This window comes from Heterodontus francisci, chromosome 3 (genome assembly GCF_036365525.1).
Source record: "Heterodontus francisci isolate sHetFra1 chromosome 3, sHetFra1.hap1, whole genome shotgun sequence".
Lineage (NCBI taxonomy): Eukaryota > Metazoa > Chordata > Chondrichthyes > Heterodontiformes > Heterodontidae > Heterodontus > Heterodontus francisci.
The window spans coordinates 189,933,124-189,952,682 of NC_090373.1; the positions used below are offsets into that span (position 1 = coordinate 189,933,124).

The window sequence follows — 19,559 nt, forward strand, 5'->3', positions numbered from 1 at the left end:
CACCTTCCCCCACCCCCCATCCCTTATATCCTAGTTATAACACTAACATTCTGTTAGTCTCTGGAGAACATGCGAGTTGGTGGATTGTTTCTCACTTAGGAGGGGAGATCACATGGAGGAGCGCAAACAGCATCATGAAGATTGCTATATATCTTTTTAGATTTGTTCTTGGGATGTGGGCGCCGTTGGCTGGGTCAGCATTTATTACCCATCCCGAATTGCTGTTCAGAAGACGGTGGGAAGCTGCCTTCTTGAATCGCTGCAGTCCTTGGGGTATAGGTGCATCAACAGTGCAGCAGTGCTGTTCGGAAGGGAGTTCCAGGATTTTGTCCCAACGACAGTGAAGGAACGGCGATATAGTTCCAAGTCAGGATGGTGCGTGGGGAACTTGCAGGTGGCGGTGTTCCGATGCCTCTGCTGCCCTTGTCCTTCTAAGTGGTAGAGGTGTTTGGAACATGCTGTCGAAGGAGCCTTGGTGCGTTGCTACAGTGCATCTTGTAGATGGTACACACTGCTGCCACTGTGCATCAGTGGTGGAGGGAGTGAATGTTGAAGGTGGTGGATGGGGTGCCAATCAAGCGGGCTGCTTTGTCCTGGATGGTGTCGAGCTTCTCGAGTGTTGTTGGAGCTACACCCATCCAGGCAAGTGGAGAGTATTCCATCACACTACTGACTTCTGCCTTGTAGATGGTGGACAGGCATTGCGGAAACAGGAGGTGAGTTACTCTCCCAGGATTCCTAGCTTCTGACCTGTTCTTGTAGCCAGAGCATTTATGTGGCTGGTCCATTCAGTTTCTAGTCAATGGTAACCCCCAGGATGTTGATAGTGGGAGATTCAGCAATGGTAATGCCATTGAATGTCAAGGGGAGCTGGTTAGATTCTCTCTTGTTGGAGATGGTCATTGCCTGGCACTCGTGTGGCGTGAATGTTACTTGCCACATACCAGCCCAAGCCTGAATGTTGTCCAGGATTTGCTGCATTTGGACACAGACTGCTTAGTATCTGAGAAGTCGTGAATGGTGCAGAACACTGTGCAATATTGAAGTAAATACCTGTTTTCTTAAGCATTATTAAAATATTCATTACATGCAATATTTTCATATTTTGAGACTTACATAGTATTACTATATTACTAATCCATTAGAAAAGAGGTCCTTCAACCAAAAAAACTTTAAAGAACCACTGGTTTAAGGTGAGGGAGCTGCTCAGAATGAAGGGCTACCCTTAGGCAGTGAGGTTGAATATGTGGAAGTTTCATTTCTCTAATCTGATTGAACTGTGCAACTGCAATCCTGTGATGGTAGCAAGGACTGATTCCATTCAGTCCTTCAGATTTTTGGAATACCGCGAGATCACTGCATAAAATAACATTTTGGGTAATAAGCAGATCATCTTTGATGGGTCAGAATGGAATTTTGACAGAAATTCCTTGAATTGGCTCTATTACATTGCTCCCTCAAGAGATGGGTAGGTAGGATGGAAAAAATGGGAATCAATCCAGTAAGGAGTTCAGTGAGTGCACATTCAGCTGATGACCTTCTATTGTCCAGAGTACATTATAGGTTTATAAAATGGCGAAGGGAGTAAATGGTGTTTGACTTGGTTTGCTTCACTTAAATAGGTTAGGGAGGACCAGAGATTGTAGGCGGCCAGATCTAGGTTAGATTTCAGGAGGTGGGTCTTTTCCCAGGCAACAATGGACCTCTGGAACAGGCTGCAGGCTCGTGCAGCGAACACCAATTCACTGAATTCCTTCAAACGAGATCTGGACCTGTTTCTGGTGGGGCGGATATCATCTCGAACAAAAGCATAGAATTATCAGGGCTAGAGTAGCCTCCTGGATTTGTTTCCATAGCCTAAAGGGGCCGGAGAAGAATTTCCCAGTTTTTCCCCCAAATTGCTATAGGAGCTTGGCAGGGTAGACACGGAGAGGTTGTTTCGCTTGGCTGGGGAATCTAGAACACAGACACACAGTCTCAGGATAAGGGGTTGATTCAGGACTGAGATGAGGAGAAACGTCTTCACTCAAAGAGTTGTGAATCTTCGGAATTCTCTTCCCCAGAGGGTTGTGGATGCTCCATTGTTGACTATATTGGAGGCTGAGTGTTTTGGTCTGTCAGGCAATCGAGGGATATGGGGAGCAGGCAGGAATGTGGACTTGAGGCAGAAGATCAGCCATGATTGTATTGAATGGCGGAGCAGGCTCGAGGAGTCATATGGTCTACTCCTGCTCCCATTTCTTACATAAAACATTGACCCAGGCTTTCTGATTAAAGGTATTTTTGAATTGAATCACACAGTTCCTGCTTTGACCTGGGATCTCTGCTGAGTTGGCTAATCTCTGGCACTAGTTAAGGATGCTACAAATTTTCCACAGTACCCTGCTAAGTAATCAAAACTTTACACTTAGCTGTCATCCCTCTGCAAAGTCTGTGTATGTGTGTGGGCGTTAGACAAGGACAAGATCTGCTTCGATACACAAGCCTCGCATTAGCTAGCCAAAGTGCTCTGTACCTGTCCAAGCCCAGGTGTACCATATTTGGATGGCCAACCATAGACCCCAACCCAGCAATAAGTTAATACCTTCAAGAGCACAAGGAAGGAGGAATTGAAGCAGGGAAAAAAGTTTGAATTAAACTTTCAAAAAAAACAAAAGAATTAAACTGAAAAGGAAAGTTACTCTTACAAATATACATGCATGATTACAGATTCCCTACCTTGTCCAGTGACCTTCAAAAATGGTTGAGTAGTAGACTATTATGGGTAAGAGAGAACTGAAGGTCCACAGCAGGAGTGTGGGGAAGAACTGGCTGATGACAGGATTCTGCATTTAAAGGCAACGAAGAGGTAAGTGAGACTGGGAATTGTTATTTGACATTATAAAATGAATTCAAAAAGAGATGACACAGCCCAGTGGCACAAGTAAGTGAACATTTGCCTCAAGTCAAATCCCAGGGCAGCCCATTAACTGAAAGAAATGGGTTTTGAGTAGAGTGTTTCATAACAGGAGAGGTTTGTGTTGGAAGTGGGTGGGTGGAAGAAAAGCTGCGAGTTAGAGCTTAAATCTGGAGTCAACGAGGGGATGGGAGGGGAGGGATTCAGCTGTTAGAGCTTCTATCTGGAATGATATAAAGTGGGGCCAGTAGGCTCCCCAGATGGTTTAATGTGGCACAGGTCCCTACAGAGTAGTAGGCTCCCAGGTTCAATCCTTGGTCCATGAAGGGATAGCTGACCATAAGCAGGGCAGTAGAACATATGGCAGACTGGTAAAAAAGGTGAAGTCACACGGGATCAGAGGTGAGCTGGCAAGATGGATACAGAACTGGCTCGGTCATAGAAGACAGAGGGTAGCAGTGGAAGGGTGCTTTTCTGAATGGAGGGATGTGACTAGTGATGTTCCGCAGGGATCAGTGCTGGGACCTTTGCTGTTTGTAGTATATATAAATGATTTGGAGGAAAATGTAGCTGGTCTGATTAGTAAGTTTGCGGACGACACAAAGGTTGGTGGAGTTGCGGATAGTGATGAGGATTGTCAGAGGATACAACAGGATATAGATGGGTTGGAGACTTGGGCGGAGAAATGCCAGATGGAGTTTAATCTGGACAAATGTGAGGTAATGCATTTTGGAAGGTCTAATGCAGGTGGGAAGTATACAGTAAATGGCAGAACCCTTAGGAGTATTGACAGGCAGAGAGATCCGGGCGTACAGGTCCACAGGTCACTGAAAGTGGCAACGCAGGTGGATAAGGTAGTCAAGAAGGCATACGGCATGCTTGCCTTCATCAGTCGGGGCACAGAGTATAAAAATTGGCAAGTCATGCTGCAGCTGTACAGAACTTTAGTTAGGCCACACTTAGAATATTGCGTGCAATTCTGGTCGCCACACTACCAGAAGAACGTGGAGGCTTTGGAGAGGGTACAGAGGAGGTTTACCGGATGTTGCCTGGTCTGGAGGGCATTAGCTATGAGGAGAGGTTGGATAAATTCAGATTGTTTTCACTGGAACGATGGAGGTGGAGGGGCGACATGATAGAGGTTTACAAAGTTATGAGTGGCATGGACAGAGTGGATAGTCAGAAGCTTTTTCCCAGGATAGAAGAGTCAGTTACTAGGGGACATAGGTTTAAGGTGAGAGGGGCAAAGTTTAGAGGGGATGTGCGAGGCAAGTTCTTTACACAGAGGGTGGTGAGTGCCTGGAACTTGCTGCCGGGGGAGGTGGTGGAAGCAGATACGATAATGACGTTAAAGAGGCATCTTGACAAATACATGAATAGGATGGGAATAGAGGGATACGGACCCCAGAAGTGCAGAAGGTTTTAGTTTAGGCAGGCATCAAGATCGGCGCAGGCTAGGAGGGCTGAATGACCAGTTCCTGTGTTGTACTGTTCTTTGTTCTTTATATCTGGAATAGCGGGAAAGGTGAAAAATCAGCCAGGGTCCCAATCGACTAGTGATCCCAGCTTGAAAGTATGCGCAAGTGGACATCAGATGACGACAGCATGGGGCTCAGTTGTGATATCCATCCACTCCCAACAGACAATCAGTCTGGTGGTGCCCAGTGTGTCTGCTGTCACACATGAGGGACCAGCACCTTCAACAGAGGGGAGGCGCAATATGAAAGGAAAGAAACAAGAGAGGGAGAACACCTGCTTACGTTGAGATAATAGATGGGCCGCGTGACATTGAACTTATCCATGGTGGACAGCACAATCGATGGTGTGGTGAGAAAAAACAGCAAAATGAAGAGTAGAAAGTTTACTAAGATGCAGCGAGTCCACCAGTGAATTCCCTGGACAGAGATGTTTTCCCTGTCGGAGAGCAAGAGAAAGCACAACATTAAAAACCAGCGCCCACAGTCAATACATAGCACGTGCCCCAACCTCCACCAAAATCTACGCACCATCCCCTCCCTCCCAATCTATAGGTGAAATACCCTGCCAACACTCCTGGCTCACATTCATACAAGGCACTGGGGCAGAATCATACGACAATTCGATAGTTAAATGGTCCCATCATTAATGCAAGCTTTGGGGAAAGAGTGGGACTAACTGGATTGCTCTTCGAAAGACCTGGTGCAGGCTCAGTGGGCCGAATGGCCTCCTTCTGTGCTGTACTATTCTATGATTCAGGGGAGAAACTGAGGGAAAAAAAGACAAACTTTTTGGAGACGTTGTACCTTACCAGTAAATATTCTTGGGATCTGGTGCGTAGGTCACGTTCCAGTTGGAAACTCCGAGGTTCTGACTGTAGAGCGAAGGCTGCGTTTCTCCCCGACAGTGACAGCCCTGGCACCTGAAGGTGTTGAAATCTCTCAGGACACTAAAGAAATAGAACAAAACAGGCACTTTTACTTAGAATTACATTGAATTTGCAGCACAGAAACAGGCCTTTCCTCCCAGTTAGTCTGTACTGGTGTTTATACTCCACATGAGTCTCCTCCCATTCCGGCTACTTGATCTCAGCCTTTCAGTGCATCTTTCTATTCCCTTCTCGCTCATATACTCTCTAGTTTTCTTTTAAAAGTATCAAGGCTATCCACCACAGCCACTTCCTGTGGTCGAAAGCACGATCACCCAGTTTACCAGTTTCACCCAACTACCACTTCTCTCTTTGAGAAACTGACCAAATTTCGAGCTCAAATCCCTGTAGGATCTTTTGAGAACTGGCATGATATTGCCACAAAAACTCACATCATTTAGTTCTGCACTGGACCAAGTGGCGAAAGCCAAGTATTGTACATTACAACAATAACTGCACTACAAAAGTACCACATTGGCTGCAAAGCACTTCGGGACATCCTGAGGTTGTGAAAAATGCTAATTAAATGCAAGTTTTTTGTTTTACCCACTGAATGATCTACAGAGTGCAGCTACTCAAAGAGTAGAGTCTTCCTAGATAGCAAGAAGTTACAAACTGGCAAAAGACAGACAAACTGAGGGGAAAAAACTGTGGCAGCTGAAGTTCAGTTTAGGGAAGTGCGAGGTCATCCATTTTGGATCAACAAAGAACATTTTCTTAAATGGTGATTCTAGGAGCTGTGGAGAGGCAAAAGGATTTGGGTGTCCATGTACACAAATCACTATTAGTGAGTGCACAGGCATAGAAAACAATCAAAAATGATGAAGGGAATGTTGGGCTTTATCTCAAAGGGGCTGGAATACAAAGAGGAGGCAGCGATGCTTCAGTTATACTGAGACTTGGTCAGACCCCACTGTAGTCTTGCGTTCAGTTTTGGCCACCAGATCTCGGGAAGGATATATTGGTCTTGGACAGGGTGCAGTGCAAATTCACCAAAATAATGCTGGGGCTAAAAGGATTAAATTATGAGGACAAGTTGCATGAACCTGGCTTCTATTCGTTTGAATTTAGAAAGTTGAGGAATGATATAATAAAATTACGTTTAAAATGATAAATGGATTCGCTAGGACAGATACAGAGAAGCTATTTCCTCTGGTCGGGAAATCCAGTGCAAGCGAGCACAATCTCCTCCCTCCCTTCCATCAGTTTCCCAGACCCAACTCAGCCTCAAAGATGAAGAATATCATTAACCCACATTGTTCACAGCTCAATCCGGATTCCTCAATACATCCTCCCCTCCTCTGAAAGCACCACACAGTCAATGCAAACATACCTGGGAATTAATTCACTTTTTAAAAAGAACCAATTAGAAGGAAGAAATAGATAAGTCCCCTGGGCCAGATGGGATTTATCCTAGGATTCTCTGGGAAGCCAGGGAGGAGATTGCAGAGCCTTTGTCCTTGATTTTTATGTCGTCATTGTCGACAGGAATAGTGCCGGAAGACTGGAGGATAGCAAATGTTGTCCCCTTGTTCAAGAAGGGGAGTAGAGACAGCCCTGGTAATTATAGACCTGTGAGCCTTACTTCGGTTGTGGGTAAAATGTTGGAAAAGGTTATAAGAGATAGGATTTATAATCATCTTGAAAAGAATAAGTTCATTAGAGATAGTCAGCACAGTTTTGTGAAGGGTAGGTCGTGCCTCACAAACCTTATTGAGTTTTTTGACAAGGTGACCAAACAGGTGGATGAGGGTAAAGCCGTGGATGTGGTGTATATGGATTTCAGTAAGGCGTTTGATAAAGTTCCCCACGGTAGGCTATTGCAGAAAATACAGAAGTATGGGGTTGAAGGTGAATTAGTGCTTTGGATCAGAAATTGGCTAGCTGAAAGAAGACAGAGGGTGGTGGTTGATGGTAAATGTTCATCCTGGAGTATAGTTTCTAGTGGTGTACCGCAAGGATCTGTTTTGGGGCCACTGCTGTTTGTCATTTTTATAAATGACCTGGATGAGGGTGTAGAAGGGTGGGTTAGTAAATTTGCGGATGACACGAAGGTCGGTGGAGTTGTGGATAGTGCCGAAGGATGTTGTAGGTTACAGAGGGACATAGATAGGCTGCAGAGCTGGGCTGAGAGATGGCAAATGGAGTTTAATGCGGAAAAGTGTGAGGTGATTCACTTCGGAAGGAGTAACAGGATTGCAGAATACTGGGCTAATGGGAAGATTCTTGGTAGTGTAGATGAGCAGAGAGATCTTGGTGTCCAGGTACATAAATCCCTGAAAGTTGCCACCCAGGTTAATAGGGCTGTTAAGAAGGCATATGGTGTGTTAGCTTTTATTAGTAGGGGGATCGAGTTTCGGAGCCACGAGGTCATGCTGCAGCTGTACAGAACTCTGGTGCGGCCGCACCTGGAGTATTGCGTGCAGTTCTGGTCACCGCATTATAGGAAGGATGTGGAAGCTTTGGAAAAGATGCAGAGGAGATTTACTAGGATGTTGCCTGGTATGGAGGGAAGGTCTTACGAGGAAAGGTTGAGGGACTTGAGGTTGTTTTCGTTAGAGAGAAGGAGGAGAAGAGGTGACTTAATAGAGACATATAAGATAATCAGAGGGTTGGACAGGGTGGATAGTGAGAGTCTTTTTCCTCGGATGGTGATGGCAAACACGAGGGGACATAGCTTTAAGTTGAGGGGTGATAGATATAGGACAGATGTCAGAGGTAGTTTCTTTACACAGAGAGTAGTAGGGGCGTAGAACGCCCTGCCTGCAACAGTAGCAGACTCGCCAACTTTAAGGGCATTTAAGTGGTCATTGGATAGACATATGGATGAAAATGGAATAGTGTAGGTCAGATGGTTTCACAGGTCGGCGCAACATCGAGGGCTGAAGGGCCTGTACTGCGCTGTAATGTTCTATGTTCTATTTGCATTGATGTATTAATGATTATTCCATTTTTCAGAGTGTACCAATTGTTACTATGTGCACAAACAAGGCAGCCATTCTGTATCAGCCACGATCCACAAACAGCACCACAGTAAATTCCCAGTTAATCTGATCTTTGTATTGTTGGCGGAGAGTGTAATATTGGCCAGGAAACTAGGCGAAGTCTGCTGTTCTTCAAATAGTGCCCTGGGATGTTTTAACATTCACCATCAAGCACTCTTACAACAAACAGTGGTACAAATGTGGAACTCGCTACCACAGGGAGTAGTTGAGGCGACTAGCATAGATACATTTAAGGGAAAGCTAGATAAACATAAGAGGAAGAAAGGAATAATAGAAGGTTATTCTGAAAGGTTAAGATGAAGAGGAGTGGGTGAGGATCATGTGGAGCATGTTGAGCTGAATGGACTGTTTCTGTGTTGACTCAATGTGCTGTGTTGCAGACGCTATGTAATTCTGTGTAACACCTAGGTTAGCACGTAATAATGTAGATGCAAAGTAATTCAAGTCCCCGACTTACAGAGTTGCCATGGCTTCATCCTGGAAGGTAACAAAGGCTAGTCCAAGCGGTTTCCTGTCCAACACCTCTTTCTCCCGGGTGTACTGATCTATCATTTCACTCTCCAGTTTAGTGTAATACTCCACTGCATCCACCTGTCAGAAAAGAGCAAAAGCATCAAGAGGAGGACTCTCAGATAAGTACTAAATAAAGAGATTTAATCCATAAATACGTGTCAGTTGAAGTAATAGTCCAGGTTTTGTTTTTTTGAAAGGCATTTATTTATCAGGTAATCTGCTATTGCAAATAATAGTCGTGTTACCATACTAACAATCAAATGATGCCACAGGCTACCTGCCCTACACCACTATTATACAGGTATCATTTCACCCAATTCTAGTTCACAGATATTACAGCACTGGGGAAGGCCATCTGTACCTGTGTTAACTCTACAAACTACACTAATTCCATCTCCCTGCTCTTTCCCCATACCCTTTGATATTCCTCCTTTTCCCTATTGATGTTTTTACTGTCTCTGCCTCAGTAGTCACTTGTGATGGAGGGTTACTGGAACATGGGATGTTGTGTGTTGGGAGGGTAAAGAAAGTCAATGGGAATAATAGTTGGGGAGAGCTATAATACGGGCTATTGGCTCACTGTCACCTGTTTTACACTATCGCAGAAAGTCAACATCTACCCCACTCTTCCAAGACCAACCAAATGGAGAACAGAAAATCATCAAAGCCAAAACAGTAGCATACAAGCCAGAGGAAGTCACATGCAGAATGTACAATCCTCTGGTCAGACCGAGCTGCAGCACTGCATCCAGTTCTGGTCACCGAGACACAAGAGAGACATTCAAGCCTCGGAGGCAGCTCCAGGAAAAGGCAAGAGAAAGATTTCCCCAGTGTCAGGGGTCTAACTTATAAGGAAAGACTTGTTGGGTGGGGTGGGATGGTGGGGGGAATTTCAATCCAACCCGCCCGTCAGGAAGGTGACGGGATTGGGGAAAACCCTGTTTTTGCACCCTGCTTAAAATTTTACTTTCCACTGAAATCAGTAATATTGGATAGAGGTGGGGGAAGGGGTTAAAACCAACATGCCACCCGATCTAGAGGGTTTACCGCCCAATGAGTTAGGTTAACATTACCTCCGTAGGCTTTTCAGCCTGCAAAGGAGATTTATGAGAGGTGATCTCAGGTATTGTAAGGGAATGGAAAAGATAAAACCAGAATATAAAAAATAGTGAGAGTAGGACAAGGGAGCATAGATTCAATCCAGTAAAAAAAGGCAAGTTAGGACTGATCATAGAATGCTACAGCACTAAAAGAGATCATTCAGCCCATTGTGCCAACGGTAGAGCTGTCCAATTGGTTTGGTTTATTCAGCCCATTGTGCCAACGGTAGAGCTGTCCAATTGGTTTGGTTTATTCAGCCCATTGTGCCAACGGTAGAGCTGTCTAATTGGTTTGGTTTATTCAGCCCATTGTGCCAACGGTAGAGCTGTCTAATTGGTTTGGTTTATTCAGCCCATTGTGCCAACGGTAGAGCTGTCCAATTGGTTTGGTTTATTCAGCCCATTGTGCCAATGGTAGAGCTGTCCAATTGGTTCATTCAGCCCATTGTGCTAACGGTAGAGCTGTCCAATTGGTTTGGTTTATTCAGCCCATTGTGCCAATGGTAGAGCTGTCCAATTGGTTCATTCAGCCCATTGTGCCAACGGTAGAGCTGTCCAATTGGTTTGGTTTATTCAGCCCATTGTGCCAACGGTAGAGCTGTCCAATTGGTTCATTCAGCCCATTGTGCCAATGGTAGAGCTGTCCAATTGGTTCATTCAGCCCATTGTGCCAATGGTAGAGCTGTCCAATTGGTTCATTCAGCCCATTGTGCCAACGGTAGAGCTGTCTAATTGGTTTGGTTTATTCAGCCCATTGTGCCAACGGTAGAGCTGTCTAATTGGTTTGGTTTATTCAGCCCATTGTGCCAACGGTAGAGCTGTCCAATTGGTTTGGTTTATTCAGCCCATTGTGCCAATGGTAGAGCTGTCCAATTGGTTCATTCAGCCCATTGTGCCAATGGTAGAGCTGTCCAATTGGTTTGGTTTATTCAGCCCATTGTGCCAACGGTAGAGCTGTCCAATTGGTTCATTCAGCCCATTGTGCCAACGGTAGAGTTGTCCAATTGGTTCATTCAGCCCATTGGTGCCAATGGTAGAGCTGTCTAATTGGTTTGGTTTATTCAGCCCATTGTGCCAACGGTAGAGCTGTCCAATTGGTTTGGTTTATTCAGCCCATTGTGCCAACGGTAGAGCTGTCCAATTGGTTCATTCAGCCCATTGTGCCAACGGTAGAGCTGTCTAATTGGTTTGGTTTATTCAGCCCATTGTGCCAACGGTAGAGCTGTCTAATTGGTTTGGTTTATTCAGCCCATTGTGCCAACGGTAGAGCTGTCTAATTGGTTTGGTTTATTCAGCCCATTGTGCCAACGGTAGAGTTGTCCAATTGGTTCATTCAGCCCATTGTGCCAACGGTAGAGCTGTCCAATTGGTTCATTCAGCCCATTGGTGCCAATGGTAGAGCTGTCTAATTGGTTTGGTTTATTCAGCCCATTGTGCCAACGGTAGAGTTGTCCAATTGGTTCATTCAGCCCATTGTGCCAACGGTAGAGCTGTCCAATTGGTTTGGTTTATTCAGCCCATTGTGCCAACGGTAGAGCTGTCCAATTGGTTCATTCAGCCCATTGTGCCAACGGTAGAGCTGTCTAATTGGTTTGGTTTATTCAGCCCATTGTGCCAACGGTAGAGTTGTCCAATTGGTTCATTCAGCCCATTGGTGCCAATGGTAGAGCTGTCTAATTGGTTTGGTTTATTCAGCCCATTGTGCCAACGGTAGAGCTGTCCAATTGGTTTGGTTTATTCAGCCCATTGTGCCAACGGTAGAGTTGTCCAATTGGTTCATTCAGCCCATTGGTGCCAATGGTAGAGCTGTCTAATTGGTTTGGTTTATTCAGCCCATTGTGCCAACGGTAGAGCTGTCCAATTGGTTTGGTTTATTCAGCCCATTGTGCCAACGGTAGAGCTGTCCAATTGGTTTGGTTTATTCAGCCCATTGTGCCAACGGTAGAGCTGTCCAATTGGTTCATTCAGCCCATTGGTGCCAATGGTAGAGCTGTCTAATTGGTTTGGTTTATTCAGCCCATTGTGCCAACGGTAGAGCTGTCTAATTGGTTTGGTTTATTCAGCCCATTGTGCCAACGGTAGAGCTGTCTAATTGGTTTGGTTTATTCAGCCCATTGTGCCAACGGTAGAGCTGTCCAATTGGTTTGGTTTATTCAGCCCATTGTGCCAACGGTAGAGCTGTCCAATTGGTTCATTCAGCCCATTGGTGCCAATGGTAGAGCTGTCTAATTGGTTTGGTTTATTCAGCCCATTGTGCCAACGGTAGAGCTGTCCAATTGGTTTGGTTTATTCAGCCCATTGTGCCAACGGTAGAGCTGTCCAATTGGTTCATTCAGCCCATTGGTGCCAATGGTAGAGCTGTCCAATTGGTTCATTCAGCCCATTGTGCCAACGGTAGAGTTGTCCAATTGGTTCATTCAGCCCATTGTGCCAACGGTAGAGCTGTCCAATTGGTTCATTCAGCCCATTGGTGCCAATGGTAGAGCTGTCTAATTGGTTTGGTTTATTCAGCCCATTGTGCCAACGGTAGAGCTGTCTAATTGGTTTGGTTTATTCAGCCCATTGTGCCAACGGTAGAGTTGTCCAATTGGTTCATTCAGCCCATTGGTGCCAATGGTAGAGCTGTCTAATTGGTTTGGTTTATTCAGCCCATTGGTGCCAATGGTAGAGCTGTCTAATTGGTTTGGTTTATTCAGCCCATTGGTGCCAATGGTAGAGCTGTCTAATTGGTTTGGTTTATTCAGCCCATTGTGCCAACGGTAGAGCTGTCCAATTGGTTCATTCAGCCCATTGGTGCCAATGGTAGAGCTGTCCAATTGGTTCATTCAGCCCATTGTGCCAACGGTAGAGCTGTCCAATTGGTTCATTCAGCCCATTGTGCCAACGGTAGAGCTGTCCAATTATTTGCACTCCCCGGCTTTCCCCATTGCCCTGCATTTTTTTTCTCTTTAAGTACATTTCCAGCACAGCCACAATAATCTAGAGGGTCTCCTTCTGTACCATCAATATTCTATGTTTCTATTTACCCAATTACCTTTGGAAAGCTACAACTGAGTCTGTTTTCTGAATCTGATGTCAGGAGTTTCTTCTTTATGGAAAGAATGGTCATGGTATGGAATGCACTCCCAGGAGGAACGGAGAAAGGGAAAAAGGAAATATTTTAATGGATCTGCAACAACTAAAAATATTCGGTTGAGCCAAAGGAGGGCCATTTATCGCAGATATTTACAGGCAACAGTGGAGAATGCATTATCCCATGAGTGTGGCTTGGATTCAAAGCTAGTTCTCAGAGGGGAGAGGGTGTTGCATCACATCCCCCCCCCCCTCCCCCCCCCACACAAAACTGTTGTTATTTAGGGGACAAGTTGCATTAATTGCTTCATGACCCTAAAAAAAGCAAGGAACCTGCTGCCCTCAGCCCAGATACCTGCCTACTGCCACTCTCCATTTTTAGTTTGGTTTTGAAAATAAAATATCCCGTGCCAGCCTCTAAATGCCCATCTTAATTAGGGACAGGAACAGGCCTTTCAGCCCCACCAGCTTGTTGCACCATTCAGTTAGATCATGACCAATCTAATTTACCCTTACACCTCTTGACCTGGATTTAACCTCCCCACCTGCTCACATCCTTTGAAGCTACAGCAGCAGAACTGGCCACAAGGCTTCGGGTTGATGGAAACGCTTTTCCCTTCACTCTGAAGCAGGTTTGTATAGTACTTCCGACCACGTTCAGCCTTTCTCCTATAGGGAAGAACACATCAGAATAAGAGCATTACAGCTTTCATTGCTGCATCAGATTTCACATCCCTTCTGGATTGGTGGAGAGAGGCCAAGTGATTCAACATCCAGGAATGGTGGCACAGTGGTTAGCACCGCAGCCGTTAGCACCGCAGCCTCACAGCTCCAGCGACCTGGGTACTACCTGTGCAGAGTTTGCAAGTTCTCCCTGTGACCGTGTAGGTTTTCTCCGGGTGCTCCAGTTTCCTCCCACAGCCAAAGACTTGCAGGTTGATAGGTAAATTGGCCATTGTAAATTGCCCCTAGTGGTGGTAGGAGAATTGTGGGAATGTGGTAGGGAATATGGGATTAATGTAGGATTAGTATAAATGGGTGGTTGTTGGTCGGCACAGACTCAGTGGGCCGAAGGGCCTGTTTCAGTGCTGTATCTCTCTGAGTCTATGAATGTGTCTAACCAGAGTTGGCAATCCTCCAGGCAACCCAAGGTATCCAAACCATTCAAGACACCACAAAGCATTGCCTGGTGTGGTATTGAGCCATAGACTAGGAGACTACAAGGGTCAAGTCACTTTGTTGATCTCAAACCCTATAATCAGCTATCATTACCCCCACATACCGAAACACAAGGCAGAATATTCCTGGCCCCGTGGTTAGGAAGCAGGATCAAGAGGAAACTTGGGACACATTCCTGCCTCCAAGCAATCTTGCCAGAGGTGGGGTCAACACAGCAGCAGCTACCCGCCCAGCAATAGCAGGTAGTCAATGAGGCCCATGAAGGGGCCAATTAGGGGCAATGGTTATGGCACCACTGGGATCTTCCTGACAGCAGATAGGCCCTCCCCCCAAACCCTCAATTAGGCTGGAGCCTGGCAGGTAAATGGAGGCAGCCTCCCTGCAGCAGGCCAGGGGGCCATCGGCACCTTCTCTTAATCACCCAAACACAGAGCCACTGGGATGAGAGGGTCACAGCCGTGGAGGGGTTCCCTTCCACACTGATAGCCTGACTGATGTGGCTGAGTGAATTTATAGGTCCTCATTTTCTCCTGCCGACCTCAACAGCGCCCACCTCTCCCAGTGTCCAGAGCCGTCCAGAGCTTCAGGCCCTCTGATTGGGCCTCCCACCTGGGGAATCCACCCGCTGTCCTTAATTGGATGGTGAATCCGGAGGCTGCCTCTTAATTGGCCGCCTGCTGGCACGTGCGGCCAATTGACACCAGTGGGGTCAGGAAGCACATCTGCTCCCAACTGCGTTAAAATCTTCAAAGACTGTAAGATTCCGCCCATACAGGCTGGGTAAGGACCACTTCAGTGAGGTCCCTAGAAGACTGACGTGAGAAAAAGGAGAGAGAAAAGACCAAAGCATTTGAGTTATCTATTGGTAATATATTGAAAATATTGTGCACAAACACACTTCCTACCATACTTCAGCATAGTTAAATTTATTCTAACCTAGGTCCCTTTACAAGTTCAATTTATTCTACAAAAGCTAATTGGTTTACTCTTCCCACACGAATTACTTTCAGTCCTAATGCTGCCAGCCCTGGACTTACACTTTCTCAACAAGGCCACAATAAAGGACATTAACACAAAATGAACAAGAATGGAATAGTTCCCAAATGTGTTTATTCATCGAATTTTACAGTACAGAAGGAGACCATTCAGCCCATTGTGTCCTTGAAGGAGCTGTCCAATTAGTCCCGCACCTATGCTTTTTGGTCATAGTAGCCCTGCTAATATTTCCCCTTCAAGAATATATCCAATTGCCTTTTAAAATTTATTATTGAAGCTATTTCCATCACCCTTTTAGGCAGCACATTCCAGATTATAACAACTCATTGCATAAAAAAATTCTCATCTCCCCTCTGATTCTTCTACCAATTATCTTAAATCCTCTGGTAACTGACCCTCTACCTTAAATCCTCTGGTAACTGACCCTCTACCTTAAATCCTCTGGTAACTGACCCTCTACCTTAAATCCTCTGGTAACTGACCCTCTACCTTAAATCCTCTGGTAACTGACCCTCTACCTTAAATCCTCTGGTAACTGACCCTCTACCTTAAATCCTCTGGTAACTGACCCTCTACCTTAAATCCTCTGGTAACTGACCCTCTACCTTAAATCCTCTGGTAACTGACCCTCTACCTTAAATCCTCTGGTAACTGACCCTCTACCTTAAATCCTCTGGTAACTGACCCTCTACCTTAAATCCTCTGGTAACTGACCCTCCTGCCAGTAGAAACAGTTTCTCCTCATTTACTCGATCAAAACCCTTCATTATTTTGAACACCTCTATTAAATCTCCCCTTAACCTTCTCTGTTCTAAGGAGAACGAGCTTAGCTTCTCCAATCTCTAAATGTAGGAAAGTTAAACACCAATTGCTGCACGGGGATAATTTCCACTTTCTACCTCCCCCATTCTTTCTTACAGATGCAGAGAAATATAAAGTGCCGTGTGTTTCATCTAACAACGTACCATTTCCACAGCATCCAAACAAAGTTAACTGACCTGCCAATCAAATGGAAGCCAGGGTGCAGCTGAATCTGCAATTCACCCCACCCTTCACTTCGAGATGCACTGACATTACCCTGTCGAGCCTTACAGGGACACACACACACCTCTACATTCTTTTCTATGTGGTTTGGCAATCTAGTTCTAACAAACATCCACTGACCCGGTTAGCACACCACACAATCTTGAAACTGCTGGCTGATCCTGGCCCGCAGCCTAAAACTGACAAGCAATCCAACTCGCAACTTCATTCTGTCCAAACAACTAAAAGTCTGAATGGCTTGAGCTGATGATGATTTGACAACTATTAAATTTTGTGACTTTACAAAGGGACACATCTCCATCTTAACAGATTATAGATTGCATAGTACAACACTCCTGTTCCTTATGAAGCAGCACCATTATCTCAATTAACCAGGCCATGGCAGACTGCACTAGTACATGAATGGAAGTATTACGTTAGCATGCACCCACACACAGGGATCACACTTTGTTATGAAACAATGAGGAAAGAGCATTTTCTGTTGCATGTTTCTGACTTGCAGCCTGCAATTAACAAGCAGCTAATTGTGTACATTTAAATAGTGGTACATCAGCAACGGGCTTAATGGGGACAGCAATTACAGGCCTGCTCTAGAACCCAGCAACAACGCCACAAAAAATTCATTAGTGCTGTAAAATATTTAAAATCAACACTTAAAAAAAAAACTCACATCAATAACACATTCTTTCATGGTATGTTTCTTACCTCTCAGCATCCAGTGCAATCAGTTTTGCCACATTGTAACAGAGCTGAACCTCCAGGACTGTGCACATGGGGTAGGCTTCGCTGAAAATGGAAAAGCAAAGTGAGGAGCATAGCTGAGGGAAACAGGAAGAAAAAAAGGCCACAGCGTCTGTGGGTGGGGGATGGGGAAGGGGGGTAAGTTCACCAGCATTTCCCTGCCACTGATCACTATCCAGCGACACTTGCTGGAGAATGCATGGATTTAGATATCAGGTGATCAAGCTTAGATGTAATGGCCCTCATGATAAACTAGGCTACTGGCACTTAATGTCACAGGAACACAGGATATAGGAACAGGAGTAGGCCATTCGACCCCTCGAGCCCACTCCACCATTCAACTAATTCATGGCTGATCTTCTGCCTCTATGCTATTTTCCCGCACTATCCCCAAATCCCTTGATGCCTTTAATATCTAGAAATCTATTCATCTCAGTCTGAGCCTCCACAGCCCTCTGGGGTAGAGAATTCCAAAGATTCGCCACCCTCTGAGTGAAGAAATTCCTCATCAAAATCCCACCAGCTACCATGGCGGGATTTGAACCCATGTCCCCAGGGTATTAGCCTGGGTCTCTGGATTACTAAAATAAAAGCAAAATACTGCAGATGCTGGAAATCTGAAATAGGATTAGACACACTATAGCCTGCTGGACTGAACACTGAGTTCAATAATTTCAGAGGATGACGGGCCCCCTTTTTTATTTTTAGTTATTTTTTTTAGTTTGTTTCTACTGTGCCTACCCATTGTTTTTTTTCATGTTTGTGCTTGGGGCCAGGCTGTTCAGTTTTCTGTAAATTAAATCCCTCTCTGCACTAACGCTTTGTCTTTCAGCACACTATTAATATACCCTTTGCCTTCGCTCAATGACCTTCTGGTCAGCTATTCTGTGACCTTGTCCTATCTACACCTTCTCTTTTGTTATCTCTTGCCCCACCCCCGCTTTACTTGCTTATAACCTTTCACATTTCTAATATCTGCCAGTTCTGATGAAGGGTCACTGACCTGAAACGTTAACTCTGCTTCTCTCTCCACAGATGCTGCCAGACCTGCTGAGTATTTCCAGCATTTCTTGGTTTTAATCTCTGGATTACTAGTTCAGTGACATTACTGCTATGCCACTGTCTCCTCCTAACACACAGAGGATAGCCACAAGTGTACTACTGGAGGGCTGCCAGCAGAAAGAGGACTGTAAACCAACATGATGTATAACAGCTGTACCCCAACATGATGTATAACAGCTGCACCCCAACATGATGTATAACAGCTGCACCCCAACAAAGATGTATAACAGCTGCACCCCAACATGATGTATAACAGCTGCACCCCAACATGATGTATAACAGCTGCACCCCAACATGATGTATAACAGCTGCACCCCAACATGAAGAAAACAGCTGCACCCCAACATGAAGAAAACAACTGCACCCCAACATGAAGAAAACAACTGCACCCCAACATGAAGAAAACAACTGCACCCCAACATGAAGAAAACAACTGCACCCCAACATGAAGAAAACAACTGCACCCCAACATGAAGAAAACAGCTGCACCCCAACATGAAGAAAACAACTGCACCCCAACATGATGTATAACAGCTGCACCCCAACGTAAGCAATGCCTCCAGATCAGATGGGAAAAGCGAGCATCAGTATTTGTCCAGCGCAGTGTTCCATGACTGAAGAGGCAGGAAGGTAATCTGTGTCCACGTCCAGTAACTAAACAGTGGGAACTGTGAGGACAGGCCCGGGCTCAGCTTGTGCAATAAAGTTCTGACAAGGAATCATGTCACCTCTTAATTCTCAAAATCTCCTCCTCACCCATCGACTTCCCACCAACCCTCCAAAGCAAATCCAGGGAGATGGAATGATCACTGAACGGGACTCCAGGATGGTGCGTTGCCTCCCAGGGTCAATGATGTCTCGGAGCGGCTGCAGGAGATTCTTCTGGGGGAGGGTGAACAGCCAGAGGTCATGGTCCACATTGGTACCAATGACATAGGTAAGAAAGGGATGAGGTCCTGAAAGCAGATTTTAGGGAGCTAGGAAGGAGATTAAAAAGTAGGACCTCAAAAGCAGTAATCTCAGGCTTACACCCAGTCTCACGTGCAAGTGAGCATAGGAATTGGAGAATTGAGCACGTGGCTGGAGAACTGGTGTAGGAGGGAGGGCATCAGATTTCTGAGACATTGGGACTAGTTCTGGGGCAGGTGGGACCCGTACAAGATGGACAGGTTGCATGTTAGCAGGTCTGGGACGAATATCCTTGCAAGGAGATTTGATAGTGCTATTGGGGAGGGTTTAAACTAAATTGTCAGGGGGATGGGAACCTGAGAGAGAACTCAGATTGGAGGGAAGCATAACTGGTAACGTGTCAGGGTTGTGGGAACCAAGAGCATGTATCAAAGAGGAATACCAAGGATCACAGAATACTGGAGGAGATAGATAGCATGGGAGTAGGGAATAGTAAGTTATTAGGTAGGGTCAGAGTAAGGGAGAAGGTAATAAAGTCTGAATCAGGGTTAATGTGCATGTATGTGAATGCACGGAATGTGGTTAATAAGACTGGTGAGGTACAGGCACAGATTGCCATGTGGAAATATGATATTATG

The 19,559-nt window shown here is 45.4% G+C and overlaps 1 protein-coding gene across 4 annotated transcripts in view; it reads right to left on the reverse strand.

The window, feature by feature from the left end:
• Positions 1-19,559, reverse strand: part of LOC137365328 (CSC1-like protein 2) — a 94,456-nt gene that overhangs the window by 29,946 nt on the left and 44,951 nt on the right. For all 4 annotated transcript variants that reach the window (XM_068027924.1, XM_068027923.1, XM_068027922.1 and 1 more), the window contains 6 exons: positions 16,915-16,995; positions 13,536-13,659; positions 8,763-8,896; positions 5,184-5,321; positions 4,657-4,810; positions 2,719-2,825 (listed from right to left, as the gene is read on the reverse strand). In XM_068027924.1, the coding sequence (XP_067884025.1) occupies positions 2,719-2,825; positions 4,657-4,810; positions 5,184-5,321; positions 8,763-8,896; positions 13,536-13,659; positions 16,915-16,995 (738 nt within the window). The remainder of the gene's footprint in view (positions 1-2,718; positions 2,826-4,656; positions 4,811-5,183; positions 5,322-8,762; positions 8,897-13,535; positions 13,660-16,914; positions 16,996-19,559) is intronic.